Source organism: Tasmannia lanceolata, unplaced genomic scaffold, assembly GCF_043159265.1.
Source record: "Tasmannia lanceolata isolate RefF3 unplaced genomic scaffold, GAP_Taslan_0.1 ptg000007l, whole genome shotgun sequence".
In the NCBI taxonomy this organism is placed as follows: Eukaryota; Viridiplantae; Streptophyta; class Magnoliopsida; order Canellales; family Winteraceae; genus Tasmannia; species Tasmannia lanceolata.
This window is the reverse complement of record NW_027518684.1, coordinates 28,053,081-28,073,122: the sequence shown is the minus strand read 5'-3', so window position 1 is coordinate 28,073,122 and position 20,042 is coordinate 28,053,081. Positions and strand designations below refer to the sequence as shown.

At 40.9% G+C, this 20,042-nt stretch overlaps 1 protein-coding gene across 3 annotated transcripts in view; it reads left to right on the top strand.

Annotated features, from left to right (window-relative positions):
- Positions 1–17,883, top strand: part of LOC143881201 (mRNA export factor GLE1-like) — a 34,307-nt gene extending 16,424 nt beyond the window's left edge. The window contains exons 4-6 of one of the 3 annotated variants that reach the window (XM_077384186.1): positions 6,576–7,054; positions 7,418–7,507; positions 17,853–17,883. In XM_077384186.1, the coding sequence (XP_077240301.1) occupies positions 6,576–6,753 (178 nt within the window). In that variant the 3' untranslated portion in view covers positions 6,754–7,054; positions 7,418–7,507; positions 17,853–17,883. Of the gene's footprint in view, positions 1–6,575; positions 7,055–7,417; positions 7,746–17,852 lie in introns of those variants that run through there. The other 2 variants (XM_077384187.1, XM_077384185.1) reach the window with 2 other exon arrangements.
- The last annotated feature ends 2,159 nt before the right edge of the window (positions 17,884–20,042 follow it).

Here is a 20,042-nt window from a genome sequence, read left to right as displayed (position 1 = left end):
GGATGTGAGAGATAGGAATAAGAAACAAAATTAGATATAGGATGAGCAACACTACGAGATCGAGTACGGGAAGCAATTGGTGAATCATGAATAGGAGAACAAGTACCTGAAGGCTAACAATCCGACTGCGGACGAGGATCAGTGGGCGGAGATGGCACTTCTTCAATCGTAGAATGAACAACCTGGCGAGGTCCCCGAGTATAAGTTTGCAGTTCAGAACCCTTAGAAGCCACAGGAGAACCTGTTGGAATATCAGGAACAGCCACAGGGGCTGGCAGAGGATGCATCAGAATAGGAACAAGCAGGCTAGTGATGTCAGCAGGTAATGGAGAGCCTGTGGAAGGCATATAAGGCTGGTCCTCAAAGAATGTGACATCCGCAGAGACATATGTCTTCCTAAGACGCGGACTATAACATTTATAGCCTTTTTGGGTATGAGAGTAACCTAAGAAGAGGCACTTTTCTGCCCTTGGTTCCAACTTTTCATGTCCTGGAGACAGATTATGAACAAAACATGCACATCCAAAGACACGGGGCACTAATGGAAATGGGTCACCGAGAGGATACAAGACTGAAAAAGGCGTTTTCCCTGATAAAGTTGAAGAAGAAAGACGGTTACCTAGGAAGCATGCCATGAGGACTACATCACCCCAATGAATTTTAGGAACCTTCATCTGAAATACAAGTGTACGAGTCATATCTAGTAAATAACAAAGTTTTCTTTCAGCCACACCATTTTGTTGTGATGTGTGAGCTCAGGATGACTGATGAATAATACCACGGGAGGAAAGAAAATCATGAAAGCCATTAGATACAAAGAAATATTCCTTAGCATTATCAGTACGTAAACAATTAATAGAACATTTAAACTGGTTGACTACTTCAAAATAAAAGTGACGAAATGCATTAAACACTTGAGATCTATCTTTAAGTCAAAACAACCACGTGGCTCTCGAATAATCTCAACAAAGATAATGAAATATTTATGCCCATTTAATGACGTAGTTCTAGCTGGACCCCCAACATCAGAATGAATAAGTTCAAATGGACGAGACACTCTACTACTAAGAAGAGAAGGGAAGGACACACGATGGTGTTTCCCTAACTCACATGACTCGCAATGAAAAGATGGAACAGACTCCGAAACGAAAGAAGACTTCTTAAGCGTATCCGCAGGTGGATGTCCCAAACGACAATGTCATTGATAGGCATCCACAGAGGAACGAAGAGATACACCAGCACCGGCCTGGTCAAGGTAGTAAAGACCGCCAATCTCATGGCCCACCCCAATCCTCGTCCCAGTCTTCATGTCCTGAATAACACAATAAGAAGAAAAAAAGGAAACAGTACAATTCAGTGATTTCGTTAATTGACGAACAGATAACAAATTAACAGGAAATGATGGAACATAAAGAACGGAAGACGATTGAAGTCCTGTCGAGATGGAGACTGCACCCATCCTAGAAACAGGGGATGTAGTCCCATCTGCCAATGTAACAGTATGAGGTCCCATAGAAGGGAGAGGTTGGAGAGAAGAAAGAATTGTAGGATTACCAGTCATATGATGGGATGCTTCTGAATCAATGAGCCATGTCTCAGAAGAAGTACCAGAGAGAAAACACGAGGGACTACCTTTATGGGCAAACGTGGCAGCTGGCTCTTTTCCCTTGTCCCGAAGACGGAGAAGCTCCTCATATTCTGCACGAGGGATAACAAGGGACTCAGATGTAGATGGAGCCACAGAAGAAGAAATACCATCAGAAGCAGCAGCAGAGGCATTCGCAGGCCTGTGTGGACGAAGCTCATGATGTAAATCGTAGCAATAATCAACAGTATGGCCATCCAATCGACAGTGTATGCAATGATGGCCCCCACGACCACGACCGCCACCATCTCTGCCTCCCCCCCCCCCCGACTCACGACCACCACCATGGCCACGACCACGATTACGCCAACCACCACCATGGCCACGCACAAAGCTACCACCACCACGGCCACGATCACCCCCACCATATGAAACATGAGCAGATCCATCTACTAGAGGTTCACCAGACTGAGGTACCGGCATACGCTGGACACCGGAGAAGGCCTCTGCAAGGGTGGGCCTTCTGCGAGCGTGGGAAGCGAACCAGAACTTACTAGCTGCTGACAGATCTGGAGATAGTTAGGGCCCAAAGAATCAGGAAACCGAACCACCCGCATTTCTTTCTGACGCTTTTTGAGAACGTCAGGATCAACAATAAAGGGCAACAATAAGTCAAGTTCCTGAATGAGTGCAAGGTAATCAATGTAGTGGGATCCTATAGGTTTATCTCCTTGCTCAAGACTAAACCAATCTGAAAAACGATCACAGATATAAGTCAGATTATCCACTCCTGAATACATTATAGCCACATGCTCCCATATTTCCTTCGAGGACTGCAGATACATCATGGACGTAGCGATATGAGGTGCCATACAGCCCCAAAGAAATGAGCAAACCACAACATCATCTTCACGCCACTGATCATATGTCGAGTCAGTGCGAATCGGAGGAGAGCGCTCAAGATTTTTCTACGGCCAAAAAGATAAGTGTAGACTGCCATGTTCCACGGGGGGTAATTTGTACCATCCAGTCTTATTGAAGTCATCTGAAGAGGAGGCTCAACATGGGAATAGCTAGACTGAGCAGTATACGATGAAGAATGGCTTTCATCAACCTTGAGAGTAGTAACTTGCTGAGTGGAGGGCTCCACAGGTTCCATAACAATAGCCGACAAACAGAACAACCAACACGAATATCCCAATCACCACTGAAAAATAATAAAGAAACTCCATGAGGCACTCAACAACCTACTGCAATGTCACAGTAACACTAACAACAAACACCACAAGTCCACAACACCTCATCCAACAACCACAAGAAGACAATCACCAACAATAACCACCACAGCACTCCCAAGAAGAAACAACCAAAACAAGAGGCAATAACACACATAGCAAACCATCTACAAATAAATCACCACATCTGCGCCAACACAACCATCACCAACACATGCAATAGATGTACCATCCAACGTCATCAAATCACCAACAATAACAGTAGGGTGCTATGGATGCTGATTTAGATCATAAATAACAGACTGAACCACGAATACGACGAACCACAAGTTTCATAATAAGAGATAAGATATGATTTAGATCATGGGTAAAAGAGACATAAGGATTGGAATCACAAACGAGGGGACAACACAAGAACAAAAAGGATTTAGGGCTTGGAGAAGGGAGGCCGGAGATGTCGATTTTTTTTTAATAGGGCAAAAACTAGGGTTTTGTGAATAAGACTAAAAAATAAAAATTTTTGGGAAATGATTGGGCGAAAATGGAGAGGATGGGGTATGGAAGATTTTGTTAAAGTTTGGGTTGGAAACCCCAAACGGTTAGGGCTGAAATAAAAAACCCAATAAAAAGTTGAAAAAAAAGAAGGCACGAAGGAGAATAACGAATCTTTATTGTTGATGTGTATCTCTCACACCTTTCGCTCTGATACCATGTTAGATCTACATGATGGTTAATAGATAGAAGGGAGAAGAAGTATGAGAGAGAGAGAGGGAGAGGGAGAGAGAGAGTTGCGTCTGTGGGGAGAGTGAATGCGTTAAAACATCTCTCCCCAATATGCATAATATATATATATATATATATATATATATATATATATATATATATATATATATATATATATATATATATATAGAGAGAGAGAGAGAGAGAGAGAGAGAGAGAGAGAGAGAGAGAGAGAGAGAGAGAGAGAGAGAGAGAGAGAGACGAGATGGTTTGTTTGCACTTGCACAGATAAGCCATCTGTGCATGGCTGCACAAACCATTGGGGGGCCACATTTTTGGGGGGATCCAAAGCATTCATTTGGAAGGCCCTTCCATGGATAGGGTGTGTACCAAAAATCAGCCCTTTAGGATCATCCTAACCTTGCCATTTGTGGAGGGAAAAAATGGGCAGAAACAGTGTCTGTCCATTTTCCCCTCCAACTTTGATTGGGTTAGGATGATCCTATAGGGCTAATTTTTGGTACACACCCAATCCATGGAAGGGCCTTCCAAATGAATGCTTTGGATCCCCCAAAAAATGTGGCCGCCCCCACTATGGTTTGTGCAGCCATGCACATATAGCTTATCTGTGCAGCTCCACACAAACCATTTCCTCATATGTATGAGGAAGTATTTCTAGGCGGTCGGCTAGAGAACCTTCTCTAGTCCGCCGACCAAAAAACACAGTGGGCCCACATTATTTGGATAATCCAAAACATTCATTCGATAGGCCCTGGCATTGATAGGGTGTGCCCAAAAAATCAGCTGCGTAGGATCATCCTAACCCTTTGATTTGTGGAGGTTAAAAATGGACAGATTTGTGGAGTTTATACGCGTCCATTTTAACCTCCATAAATCAAAGGGTTAGGATGATCCTATGGAGATGATTTTTTAGGCACATCCTATCTATGTCAGGGTCGATCAAATGAATGCTTTGGATCATCAAAACAACATGGGCTCACTGTGTTTTTAGCCTCCACTGTCCATTTTTAACCTCCACAAGTTGAAGGGCTAGGATGATCCTATGGAGCTGATTTTTTGGGCACACCCTATCTATGCAAGGGCCCATCAAATGAATGCTTTGGATCATCCAAACAACCGTTGTCCATATATATATATATATATCCAAACCGTCCCTGTGATGGAACACAACATAAACAAGTTGTGCCTGTAAAATCATTTCCATAGGCTGATCCTAGCCCTCCAATCTATAGAGGTGTCCATAATTGTTGTTCGTCAATATTTTTGAAAGGTGTCCGGAATTCGTAATATTTTGAAAGGTGGAGTATTTCACACTCATGCTTTGACAGGTGGGTCTCATGCACCATCTATAGCCAAACCCATGCATGCGAATGGGACCCGGAATATTTTGAAAGGTGGCCGAAATCCGTAGTATTATGTACTAAATGCACACGTTCTGTATTAAAAAATAATTGGGTTCGTCAATATTTTGAAAGGTGTCCTGAATCCGTAGTATTATGTAACATATGCACCCAATCCGTAATTTTGCATAGTAAAAACGTCACATATGTTGACTAAATGTATAATAAAAAAAACATAAAGAAGGATAAGATAGGTATTGTGATGGCGGTAGGATTGAAATTATGGACCTTTAATGGGTGCCTTTGTTAACAAAAGCAAAAAAAGGTGATGTGTAATTCTCACAGATTTTTCAAAAAATTTAAAAAATTCTCTCATTTTCTCTTCTGCTATATATATATATATATATATATATATATATATATATATAGAGAGAGAGAGAGAGAGAGAGAGAGAGAGAGAGAGAGGAAATGGTTTGTGCGCAGCTGCACAGATAAGCTATCTGTGCATGGCTGCACAAACCATAGTGAAGCTCACATTATTGGGGGGGACCCAAAGCATTCATTTGGAAGGCCCTTCCATGGATAGGGTGTGTACAAAAAATCAGCCCTATAGGATTATCCTAACCCAATCAAAGTTGGAGGGGAAAATGGACAGACACTGTATCTGCCCATTTTTCCCCTCAACAAATGGCAGGGTTAGGATGATCCTAAAGGGCTGATTTTTGGTACACACCCTATCCATGGAATGGCCTTCCAAATGAATGCTTTGGATCACACAGATAGCTTATCTGTGCAACTGCACACAAACCATTTCCTCTCTCTCTATATATATTATGCATATTGGGGAGAGATGTTTTAACGCATTCACTTTCCCCCCAAAAATGTGCCCCCCCCCCCCCCCCCACCCACCCACACACACACATGGTTTGTGCAGCCATACACAGATAGCTTATATGTGCAGCTACACAAAAACCATTTCCTCATATATATATATATATATAGAAAAGACAAAGATACCCTTACTAGGACGTCAATACATTTAACAAGAAGAAATCCAAACAATTTAAAATTCTAACCTCAAGACTAATAAAGCATGAAATAATCCCAAAACAAAGGACATATCTCGGTAGAAACTATGAGATTAAGCAATAAATAATTCACATGGGCATCAGTAAATAGACCCTAATCACGAAAAGAGAGAATAAGGAATAGGATAGTCACATGCTTGAAGGAAAGTACTCACAATCTTAGTTTTGGACATGGTGCTTGGATCCATTATTTGGTTCTGGTTTACTAAGAAGGAAGATAAGTTATTTCAAATATGTATATTAGCTCTACAGTTCATTATTTAGAGGCATTCTGTTGTTGTTTATTCTCAATTTTTAGGTTTTATAAATGTAATATATTCCATGTGAATCAATTGTTATTTTCTAGTCTCTAATAAGTAATCTTCCATTTAAAAAAAAGAAAAAGTAATGTCATCTTGTGTTCCAGGTTGATAAGGGACCCATCTTTCTATTTAATTTGTCTGGTTTTAGTTTTGAGTAGTTTATTAGTATAGGACATAATGTTTCTTTGCGTACCATCCTGCGAGCTTTGTTTGCTTTGATTAGGTTTAATTATTCTATATTTGGAAACACTTTTGTTGACATTTCGTTGGAATCAATGTAGTGCCGAAGCATTTGAAGCTGAAAGAAAGGCAATCACAGAAGCTGCAGAAGTCAGTTTTACTAAAATTATAGAAGCTATCCAATGCAAGGACGACACTAATGTAAAAATTCTAAGCAAAGGGAGGGATGAGGAAGGCCAAACCAAAGAGTCAGGATCCCATGCACCCTGTTTAGTTTAATCAACAGCTGAAGAATCTGCATTAAGAGTTGAGACAGAGAGAGAGAGAGAGACTTGGGCAATTACCTGAAATTAATCATGGGTTCTCTTCAAATGGTTTCAATGTTAAAGCTGAAGAATCTACACTTAGAGTTGAGAGTTTGATACTCGAGAAATACAAGCAATTACCCGAAATCAACCATGGGTTCAATTCAAATGGCTTCAATGTTAAAGCTGAAGAATCTGCACTAAAAGTTGAGACAGAGATACTCGGGAAATACAAGCAATTAGCTGAAATAAACCATGAGTTCTCTTCCAATGAGGTAATTTTGGCATGTTATATTATATTAGAGTTCCACCATTCCGCATTTGCTGGATTATTAGTAGTTTCTAATTTCATTGTTATTTTTTAACATTTGGCAGTATATTTTATTGTTATAGAAATACCTACAGAACTATATGCTTTTATATTTCCCTTCTAATTGATAGTCAGTGTACATACTTGATTTGGATATTTTTTATTCTTTATTCTTTGCCTTGACATAAGTGCTGTCTTAACTTCCTTGAATGGATATCTCATACGTAATTTATTGTATAGTCTTGGCTTACTCCAGGATCCATGTTATCTTTCTTTTGTTATGTTGAATTTGCTTTCAATGATATTTCGAGGTTGCATTTATGGGCAGGAATATGAACGTTATGGGCGTGAGATTCGTAGAAGACTAAGACAAATATCTGGATGCCAAGATAACTGCCGCTAAGATCAATATTTTTCAGTAAGCTGGAGGTCTCCATTTTTTGAATGTCATCTCTCTCTCTCTCTCTCTCTCTCTATATATATATATATATATATATATCTCTATTGCTATTCAAATCTTTATTATGTCAATTACAACACTTGAATCAATATTTTGTAAATTCCACCATACATTGATTTGTGTCACACATTACTTGAGAGGCTTGTTTACCTTTTTCAATTGAATGTGTTTATTATTTAAAGAATTGAGGAGAAGCTACATAGTAGGCATATAGTGCCAAGCCCTTAAAGAACTATTGTCATCTCTGAAAGATTTTGGCTTATCTGCCTTAAATTTCTCATCGAAGCAGATGATAGGAATGGGTTGACACATTTAAAATTTGATGATGGTAAATTTAGTCCGACAGACACCTCGAAATCATATTTTAGTGGGGGTTAAAATTTAGCCCCATAGATACCAAGATTCATCATTCATATGCCTTTGGGGCTAAAATTTAACCCAACAGACACGCAAACCCATACGTTGGTGGGTCTAAAATTTAGCTCTAGATACATTAAAAATCTCTATGTTGGTAAAATTTTGCCCCACATATGCTAAAAGTCAATATATTGAGGGGCTAAAATTAATCTCACCAAAAATCCATATAATGGTAGGGCTAAAATATAACCCCCCTCCCAACACAGACTAAAAATCTGCAAGCAACACGATCTTACTACCAGAGGAAGACTATTCCCCATGTTTTAGTTGAGATAGAAGGTTGACATTCTTCGACAGGGGGACAAAAGTCTATCCACGTATCATTCCGTGCTTGAGAATCTATGAGTGGAGTTAGATCACTATCAGATGTTGGAATGGGATACGAAGAAATATGTAGAGAATTATTAGAAACAGGTGGAAGAGAATTGATTTTTTGGCATGGCTGTATACCAATTATGAGATTACCTAGATGAAGATTTTGGGGAGGGACACTTCCGTATCTTGATGTGTATAATTATACCATGGTCATGAGTGAGAAATGTCGAAAGACAGCTATGCAGGCAATTTTCTTTGTACTCTCTAAGAACATGTCTTATACTGATATATGGCCTGCATAGAACTAGTTAGTCACGACATCACCATCAAGTTCTAACATTCCCAATTTTCATAAAGTGGGTCATCCATCATCTTCCTTCAATTGTTACACCTGACCAATCAAGTACATGGGCTTCGCCACCAATCTACATCTTAGTAGATTAGGGCCATTCAAGTCAGTTTCAAACATCAAGCTTCACCATAGTAATCTGAACATGAATAGGACCACCATACTTTCCCCACATGGGAACATTAACTAGTCTCAGACACCTTGAAAGTGGCTTCAGAATCATCAATAGTTGAAATCTTCTATCTTTAAGACCCAGATTACTTTCTAATGACCCCTATAGTGAAATATTATTTCTAGACCATCACTTCGTCCCTGGGCAAAAACATAACAAAATCCTTTTTTTTTTCCCGAAGAAAATGAGGTGGCAATTTTTGAGAGAAATCTATGAATTTACCTCAATATATCTCATAATCACATGAGATGAAAGCGACAATATCAGAGGAGGATTCTTTGCTGAAAACTTTAATTCTCTTCCCCGATTATCTTCTTGAAGAAACTTGCTAAACCCTTGGCTTGAAAATGATTTTTCTCAAAATTTTGGAGAAACTTCGATATGTTCTCGGCAATATAACTCGAACCAATCACCAAAAAATTCTCAAATCAAATTAAATATATGTGATACAGAGTGTAGGTTTTATCAGCCCAAAGGTGTGGTTGTACAACTACCAACATCAGCCGTACGACCGTATGACTACCTCATCGCTCACACTTTAAAAAAAAACAATTGTAAGTCCTCTTGATCTTGTTGCTTTGATACCAAATTGTGATTCAATCTTATAAAACAAAGTAAGAAGTGTGGAGAGAAGAGAGGAAGGAGAAGGGAGAAGACAAAAGGTGTTCATGAGATTTCGAAGTGAAAACCCAATTGTCTATAAAATACACATGTGCATAATTATAAAAATGCCACCCATAAGTGATTGTCCTATCAATGACATATGATGCATGGTATCTTAATAATTATAGCATGTCCGACTTGGTCATCTTTCATTTATGCCTTTGAAAATATTGTTTCTAGAGTTTTTTGAGTCTATTTATCCTTTGAGTTTGAAATGTGAAGTGTGCCAACTTTCAAAACACTACAAAACTTATTTTTATCCAAGTAATAGAATGAGTATATTTCCTTTTAATATTGTTTCATACTGTTGTGTGGATGCCATCCCTAATTATGATAATGGGTGGATATCGATATTTCATTTCCTTTGTCGATGAATACCCACACATACATGGTACAAGATATGAAGTTCCACATGTTGTTTAAATGTTCCAAAAAGATGGTTTCAAATCAGTGTGAGTGGAGCATAAAGATTTTTATATTTGATAATGTTCTAGAATACTTTGACAAATACCTTTGTCGGTACCTTAAAATAATGAGATTACCTTAGAGTATGTGTCCGTATATTCCCAGCATAGTGGTGTCTGTGAGAGGAAGAATCATTACCTACTGGATTTTGCTCATGGCCTCATGCTGATAATGCATGTCTCGAATAAGTATTGGGGAGATGCGGTCTAGACAACCGCATATCACGTCTATCGTTTGCCAACCAGAGAATGTTTAAATCTTCCTATCCGTTTTTCTTTTGTCCAGATCACCCCTTTTTGTGACCCATGCCATCCGGAGAATATTTAAATCATCCAATCAGTTTTTGGTCCAGTTCATCCCCTTTTTGTGACCCCTCCTCCGACCTAGTGTCTGTGAGAGTTTGTGCTTTACCCATATTTTGTTTCTTAAGTAACAGTGATAAATTGGATTGAAAATTTGTTAAAGGCGCCTTTCCGAGATATTCTTCCTCCCAAAAGGGTCAAGTGTCTTGATCTGGTATTGAGGATGTTTTTTGTGTCTATGTGTGTCAATTTTTTTGGGTCTCTCTATATCTAGTACTCACACACCTATCTTCAAGGGAGAATATCAATGGGAAAGAGAGGCTCTCCTTTCAATCTCATTCTTATGTTCAAGTTCCAATTCCTATTCGTATTCTAGTTCTAGTTCCAATTGTAGTTGATGCTATTGTATATGCCGGGCCTAAGGAATTATGGCTGTACTCGAGGAGACATAAGGAGGGAGTGGTCGTAGTTGATACATCTGTCAGAACCTCTGAAATCATATTCATGTATACCAATTGTTTCCCTTGATTCTCCTTTTGTTTCTGCTGATGATCGCTATGGATCCTATTTCATTCTTTGCTCGTATTGAATAGTTAATTGGTCTTTTATCTTCCTATTTTCTTTCACAAAGGAAAGCATCCTCAACCTCCCATTCTATTGCCAAATTCATTTTCTATCATTCGTTATCTCCATGTTGCACTTTTCGTTCTGCTATCTGTTCCTTGTACTGTTGCAAAGGCCGTATCGTATCTCAACCCAAATGGAAGAATGCAATGCTGGTAGAGATGAAGGCATTGTTTAAAACTAACTTTTGGGGAGATGGTTGACTTACCTATGATAAAAGTGCTAGTGATGCAAGTAGGTGTTCATAATCGAGCAAAGGGCTGATGGGTCGGTTAAAGATTCAAGGCTAGTGTCACGGGGAAACAGTTCAGGGTACAACCGGTATTAAAATCCAAACGTACCTCATCTCGTTGCATCTTGAGAAGTCGTCATTTATAGCACCTTTGGTTGCCACTCCTGGTTGAGAGAGTTGGTTGGCCAAACTCTATAAGAGGAGTTGACCCCGTGACTTGCTGACTCCTCCCCCGTTAGGACTAGCAGGTGTGGGCCGGAACCTTGGCGGTTTGCATATGGGTTGCAAGAGGACTTACTTGTGCATTTGACGCACACAGCAGGAAATCATACTACAACTCATGGGCGTGCCCTAAGGGAGCTTTGGGTGCGGACTGTGAACTATCCACGGGGATTCTCCTGTTTCTTTGGTCGAGGATGGGGGCCAAAGACAGTGTATGTTGGGTTGGGTTCCCACATGCATTGCACGTACGGACCGGTGCAAGGGGCTAACTATACTGTTTGCCTCCTGCACCGCGGGACGTCTTGTGGGCAGGCTAATCGCTAGGTCTTCCATGAGTTTGTGCCGGGGCGACTTCGGTTGCCCTCGCGAGGTGTACACCTTGCGGATCAGTCCATGGGGCATCTTGAGTCTTGGATGACCAAGCCCTAGCGCTTGGCGGATTGGTGGGTGGCGTCGTCATGCCTTGTACCCGGTGGACTTTACATTGGGCTCCAAGGCCTGATGTTCGATCTACTCATGATGCAGGCTGATCATGAGAGTGGTTATCTAGAAGCACATGTCAAGATCTGAGCCAAATAGCTTGTTGAACAACTTAGAGACTGTGTGCACATTCTAAGCATCAATGGGTGTTGGCGTGTAGGGCCTTCAGAGCCTTGCACGATTGAAGGCTTGCCCTAGCATTCATTCATGTTGGGGCGCCGCACGGGTTATTCCGCTGCTCAAATATTAGGCCCGTGGCAGTTGGTATCAGAGCAAAATGTTCAAGCTATGAATTCAGAGTGTGCTTTGAGAGCTGGTATCAGATGGTATCAAGTGACAGATCAGAGCATGTTGTGAGTGCAAGAGCTTGTCAAAGAGCTATGATACAGTTGGTGTCTGTGCTGGCATAATTGCAGCAAGTTGCAGTGTTTGTGGCTATGGTTAGTGCATCTTTGGTGCATGTTGCTATGCACAAAAGAACGGGAAACACTTTCAGTTGTGGCAGAGTTGGAAAGAGCTTGAATGTTAACTAAGTGGTTGCATCTTGGTATGCTAAGTCGTGGATGTCTTTGAATCTAACACTTTGAAAGTCCATCAATCAGCTGAAGAAGAGCTGAAATTTCATGGGTATGCTCCTTTCTGAAAAGTGATGCAAAGCTTTCTCAGTGTTCCGTGTGGGACGTCATTGAGCCGTGTTGGTGGCATGGGTTACTTTGTAAACTTAGTGAACAAAGTGGCAAAGTATGGCAGCTTGGAAGTTTGAACTCTCCCCTATTCTACTTGAGTCGCGCAACAGAGGCGCGATGGCCTGGAAAGATTCGTACCATCAGTGTTTGTTCAAGCATTGCTAAATGGATTTGCTCGAAGCTTGATACAGTTTGAGAGCAGCAACCGTCAGTAAATGGGTTGGCATCTTTCAGTGACCCACCGATGTGTGAGATCGAAAGTGCCAGTTGGAGAGTTGTGAATGCTCCGTTGCAGTGTTGGCTAAACATCGATGTGTTTGCATTTGGCCTTAAGGGCTCTCTATGACAAGGGGTTGGCTCGCTGGCATAAGCCTTCCCCTATCAGATGAGGTGCTGAACGTGTCGGCACCAAAGCGCTTACCGAAGTGAATTTGCTTGCTCAGTGTGATGGCATAACCAGGTTGACGAACTAACAGTATGCTCTCAGGGTGAAGAGGAAGCACCGACGAACCAAGGTCAAGGTAGCACCCATGAGAAGGGTGTCCATATTGGGGCCAGCAGGGTGAAGGTGTGTTCATGACCTTGACGAACTAGCAGACATGCTCAGGGTGAAGAGCTGGTCAATGACTGAAGTACTTGGATGGCAGTTCACAATCATTATGGAGCATGCGAGATGCTCCTCTCCGAAAGACCTTGGAACGGACACCAAGGCTGCTTAGATCGACAATGGGTTTGCTGTGCTGATATGAGACAGTGTTGTGAGCTTAGATGGCATATGAGTAGACTGTGTTGGTATGGGACGACATGGTATGTTTATGTGTTTCTTGCTGTTTTGAAATTTATGTGTTTGTTGAAACTAAAAGGACAGCTCAATCTGAATGATTGAAGATTTGGGTGGTTAGCAGTGTGAGTGCTAGCCACGGGTACACAAGGAGACCATTGGTGGCATAAGGGTTGATTGCTCAAATCAAGTGCTATGGCGTTGGACTAAAGTAAGCAAGACAAAGCGTCGCAGTTGGGGATGTAGTTGGTTCCCTGTATGATCTTGCACCTAGAGAAGTAGCGGGTGCATTGTGCTGATCGATCCTACCAGGGGATGTTTTGCCTCACCAGGAGGCGGGGCCTATGACGGTCCCTCACCCAGGAACATAAGCTACTTTCTGGAGCTCGTTCGTGCTTGGCCAACCAGTGGCAAGCGTCGTGCCAGCAATGATGGCACTCTCTCAATGTTTGTAGGTATCGACGCAAAACCTTCGCAGCGTTTGTAGGCACAGTAAAAAAACCTTCGCCTAGTTTGATGGAGTCTGAGAAAACCATCGTTGTTGAAGATAACTCAGAGCTATAAAGCACTGGTTGGCAGAACTTGATGCAGTATGGTATGTAGCAGAAGTCAGAATGGACTGATTGTCGAAGTACCAGTGGCATCTTTTTTCAAGATTGAGAAGTCATTGCTATTGTGGAACTGAGCTTCACAGAGCGTTCAGTGTTGACGAGGGCCTCGACATTATTAGGTGGGGGAGTGTCATGGGGAAACAGTTCAGGACACAACCGGTATTAAAATCCAAACGTACCTCGTCTCGTTGCGTCTTGAGAAGTCGTCATGTATAGCACCTGGTTGCCACTCCTGGTTGAGAGGGTTGGTTGGCCAAACTCTATAGGAGGAGTTGACCCCGTGACTTGCTGACTCCTCCCCCGTTAGGCTCAGCAGGTGTGGGTCGGAACCTTGGCGGTTTGCATATGGGTTGCAAGAGAACTTGCTTGTGCATGTGACGCACACAGCAGAAAATTATACTATAACTAATGGGCGTTTCCTAAGGGAGCTTTGGGTGTGGACTGTGAGCTATCCATAGGGATTCTCCAGTTTCTTTGGTCGATGATGGGGGCCAAAAACTGTGCATGTTGGGTTGGGTTCCCACATGCATTGCGCGTATGGACCGGTGCAAGGGGCTAACTATACTGTTTGCCTTCTGCACCGTGGTACGTCTTGTGGGCAGGCCAATCTCTAGGTCTTCCATGAGTTCGTGCCGGGGCGACTTCGGTTGCCCTCGCGAGGTGTACACCTTGCAGATCAGTCAATGGGGCATCTTGCCTCTTGGATGACTAAGCCCCAGTGCTTGGCGGATTGGTGCGTGGCATCATCATGCCTCGTACCCGGTGGACTTTGCATTGGGCTCCAAGGCCTGATGTTCGATGTACTCATGATGCAGGCTGATCATGAGAGTGGTTATCTAGAAGCTCATGTCAGGGTTTGAACCAAGTAGCTTGTTGAACAACTTAGAGACTGTTTGCACATTCGACGCATCACCTTTCTGTACTTTCAAATTTTTTTCGTGATTATTATTTTTTAATCAATTTGACTACTATAAGCAAGACTTAGGGACATAATCATACAATGTGCTAGGAATTGATTTTAATATAATATTATGTTTAGAGTATGCTGATTTTCTAGATTTTTACTTCCCTCATTTTCATTCATGATTAATTACAAAAAACGCAATGACAAACATTTTGAAACGACCGTCAATTTTATTAAGAAAAATAACATGCATAGGGATTTAGAACCCACATTTAGAAGGTGTTGGGAAAGTTGCCTTATTTCCCACCCACATGATTTGCTTGGCTGGGGAGGCAACAAGGCAAAAAAGGAAAGTATCTTATTTCCCTTGTTTTGTTCCTTTTTGGTTGATATGCCAAAATATCAAGTGTTGATTTTAGGTTTCTTAGAAAACCTAAGCATAAAAGTGAAGATGTGAGTGTCTCTAGTGTGGCTAGAGAGAGAGAGAGAGAGAGAGAGAGAGAGAGATGTGGGTTTCTTCCTTGGGTTTTCCTCTTAGGGTTTCTCTTGGGTTCTTCTTTCGGGTTTTTCTCGGGTTTCTCTTGTGTAACGTCTTAGGTTGAGAAGCAGGAAAGGGTTGCGGGTTTTGGGTTAAATCCATTGTAATCTTTGTATATTGTTTTTCTCATTGTAGAAGATCGTGTTTCTCGCCCGTTGAGTAGGCTTTGCCAAACCACGTAAAATCTTGGTGTTCATCTTGTGGCTTGTTGTTTATTTTACTTTTCATTTAATTTGTGCACAATCGGATTGGTTTTGCCTGTCGGATTTTCTCAACAAGTGGTATCAAAGCTGTGGTTGGAGTGATCGTCAAGGCCGGGTGAGTGATCATGGGTGTTGTGGTTGGATCGCGGTTAGAGCGATCTTTGGGAGTGGAAAGATTGTCTAAGAAGATTCTTGTTTGATGTGGAGCGCTACACCGAGAAGTGCGAAGTAATCTGAGATGACGGTAAAATCAAGTTCTACTCAGTTCAACATCGACAGATTTGACGGAAATGACAGTTTCACCCTATGGCAGATGAGGGTGAAGGACATCCTAGTTCAACAGGGCTTCGCTAAGGTGTTGAACGGAAAGGATGGGAAGTCAGAGAAGATAGCGGATGCCGAGTGGGAAGACAGAGTCGAAGGCGGTCAGCACGATTCGACTATGTCTGGCAGATAGCGTTATGTTTAACGTTATGGAAGAAGAAGATGCGCCTAAATTATGGGAGAAATTGAAAAAGCTTTATATTTCAAAAGGCTTGGCCAAGCTATTGTATCTGAAGCGGTAATTGTACGGGTTGAAGATGCAAGAAGGTGGAGATCTTCTGGAACACATCACGGTGTTCAACGGGCTTGTGGATCAAGTCCACAAGGTTGACGAAAAGTAGAAGGAAGAAGACAAGACCCTTTTGCTTCTTACTTCTCTTCCTGATTAGTATGATAACCTGGAGATTTCAAATTTGAAATTTGGGACCTTCGGACTTCCGAAGGGTTACCAGTAGAACAGATTCGAGATCTTCGGACTTCCGAAGGGGTGACAGCAGAATTACCCTGAAATGTTGTAAAACTTTGAAAAATCATAACTTTTTCATCTCTTATCCGTTTTCGACGCTTTTGTACTCCATGGACTTGGAAAAAGACGTACTTTATGATAAAAATAAATTCAGAAATGTTTGAAGACTCCATGATCATGATGATTCTAAAATACTAAAAAGAACCATAAGACAGGTTACCGTACCTTTTCCACTTGGACACCAAAAGGTGTATTGTGTTAGTGGAATGACATAAGTGCCTAATAGGACTGAAACTAATGATGAAACTCATGAAAAATGTTTATACTATTGATTGTAGGTGATTCTAAAAAGGGAATATATCTGTCATTGGAGGTACGTAATTTCGTACTACTTTAGTGTTGCTATTTACCTTTCGAACACTATGCCATTGTTGATTGTGAATCCCAAACTCTCTGAATCTTTTGAGCCAGCGATAAACATTAGACTTAACTTGGGTCTTGCACGCTAATTCCGTTATTGTTTGAAATCTATTGAATCTTATGGCAAAGAGACTCTTATTGAATGATTTCCCAATATATGAAACCTTTGTGAACCCATTTGTGATTCCTTCGCACTTATGAACTTTGATCACTGTGTGACCATCTACATTGAAAACCTTATGAAAAATCCATGTGAATTACTATCTTTGAATGTCGTATGAACTCTATTGAACCCTGTTACCTAGTACATATTTCAGATGGAATAATTTGGATTTGTGAAACCCCTTTCAGCTTTTCTAACCATATGAATCTTTGAACTATCAGACATACTCTACTATATGAATCCACTTTGGAATCAATCTGAAACACCCACTTTGAACTTTGAACACCTATGGAGAGGCTTAGGTTATGTGAACTCAGAAAAAGACCCCCGCCAGTGGAGCACAGGCTTTGGCCTATATATGAACATAAGAACTGTGATCCCGCCAATGGGGGATAAACGTTGGCCCTATCGACAGGTATATGAACCCATGAACTAGTTCTGACACCGTGGGCGGTCGGTGTAAGTAATAACTCGCTTTGTGGACCCGTGGGCAGTCGGGGTAAAAATAACTTGCTTTGTGGACCCGTTGGTAGTCGGGGTGAAAATAACTTGCTTTTTGGACTAAGCCGATGATCTCGGGGTGTTATCGTACCTATATTAATTTCCCTTCTGTAACCCTCAAAACCTCTAACTCTCTTCGTTGTGACATTATAAGACATCTTTTATGAACTTTGGTTCTAGGCTATTGTTCTTGTGATTGGCCATGCCTTGTGTAGCTCGTACCTACTTTATTCATCGTTGGCTTTTGATCCTTTGAATATTGAGACTTCCGATGTGATATTGACTCGTGCCCTTATGAAACTTTGTCCCATTCTTATTAAACTGTGTTAACCGTTTTACTTGTGGCTTGTATCTTTCCTATAAATTGTGAACCTTTCCTTTTGTAGCATGCAATGATCCCACTTTTGTAGTGTGTTATTATGTACTGAGCTTTTCAGCTGACTGTGGTTATATTAATATTTTCAGAGTTTGATCCTTGTGGAGTTGGCGAGGAGGCGCAGAAGTGATCTCTGATTTATGATTTTCGTTATCTTGAGTACTTTGACATTCTTTAGACAGTGAGTATTGTTAGGATTATTGAGACTGTGTCATTTGATTCCGTACCTTGATTATTATGGGATTATGGGTTAGATGAGAGAAGTTGAGATTTTAACAATGGATTGGTGTAAGACTTTTAAGTTCAGTTATTAGATTATTGCAGATGGTTTTGATTATTGTTGTGCTAGCCTTGTATGCTTGTGAAGCTTGCTTTGTAGGTGTACGACGCTGTCACACCCTTAAGCCTTGTGTTGTGAATATGAATGTCTGTGTGTGGCTTGGGGGCATGACAAAAAAGTGGTATCAAAGCCTAGGCTTTAGGTTTTAGGTAGAATATTTGAACAAATGATTTTGATTGTCAGATTTGGGAATTAGGTAAGGAGCAATTTAGGAAGCGCTTGCTAGATTTGTGTGTTCCAGGGACGCCTGACAACACATAAGTCGGTCGCGCGACCAGGCCCCAATTGTAAATTCAAATGCACCTGAGGATGCTTGGGAAGCATGCTAGTTTGTAATTGGGTAAGAATTGTAAGAAACTCAAGTGATAGATAATAGCTCCATGGGGTATTTTGATATATAGTATGGATATTTATGAATTGTGAAACATGTGACAAATGACTAATTGAGTGTTTTATGGAATTGTAGAATGACTAGACGAGGAGCTGTAGGATGTGACCTTATAGCTAATAGTGTCAGCAAGATGTGTCCTATCAGGATTTGTGATAGGGAGTTAGTGGCAGACTTAATACTTTTAGACCTTTATGATTTTGATGTGATTCCGAGCATGGATTGGCTGTCAGCCCATCATGCCCTTGTGGACTGCAATAAGAAAATAGTGAACCTTGAAATTTCTGGAGAGGAAAGATTCTGTTTTGAAGGTAGTGGAACTCGCTCTACCTCTGTGATTCTATCTGCCATGCATGTCGTTTGCTTAGACAAGGCTGTGAAGCCTTTCTAGCATCAGTAGTGAGAGTTGAGAGTAGTGATGTAAGAGTTGAAGACATCCCTGTGGTCAATGAATTTGTAGATGTTTTTCCTGAAGACCTTCCGGGTCTACCCCTAGACAGAGAGGTGGAGTTTACTGTGGATTTGGCACCAGGTACGGCACCTATTTCTAAGGCCCGTACCCGGTGGCTCCTGTGGAAATGATGGAGTTGAAAGAACAGTTAGAAGAACTTTTAGAGAAAGGTTTTGTGCGACGTAATATTTTGCCATGGTGAGTTTGTATGAATCTGGAGTGCTTAGTTTGACATGAGAATTTGTTAGTTATGGGATAGGACAATATAGTCAACTCATTTGAACTAGGGGCATTTTGGTTTAGCATATAAGTTAACTACGCTGGTATGAGACGGTGTGGTGAGTTGTATGCACTAGAAGCCCTTAGTTGAATTGTGATTCAGCGTATTAGTGTGAGAAGATATGATTGGTTCAAGTGTTCTAAGACATGCACCGTCTGATTTTGCTCTGTGATTACTTCAAATCACATTCATCTTGTAATCCTCTTTGATTGGGAATCTGATCGATATGCCCTATCTTGAGTGCATCCTCGCTAAGATATGGTTGATTGTTCATCACGGATCCGATAAGAATTATATATCTTTTCTTACGTTTTCCTACCATACGTGGTAAAGTTTCGATTCCTTTCCGAGAAACCTCTTTAATCGAATAAGATCAAAGATTATTAGTGTCGCAGCCCAATAAATTCTGTGGAAAATTTGTCCTTGAAATTAGGGAAACCGAATTCAGTTAGTATTAATGTTATCTGATATTATGTGTGTTATTGTAATCTGAATTTTACCCTAAATTTTGTTTTGACCTCAAATTGGTAATTGAGGAGATAAATTAGTACTCTGGTAAATCTAAAAAGATGTTTTGGATTTGAACTCTAGTGTAAGTTATCGTAGTGTGCCCATCATTATACCTCTTAGGTGACTATCTCGTCTTTGTTTGTCAAACGAAAATTTTGAAAATAAAATAAAATTGAGCAACTTTATAGATTGTGTGTGTTGTTGTGATTTGAATTTGACTCTATGTTTCACCTTAACCTTTATCTACTATTAGAAGAGCTAAGAATTTGTACTTTTGTATGTGTTTTCAAAGTATAAGTTATTGTAATAA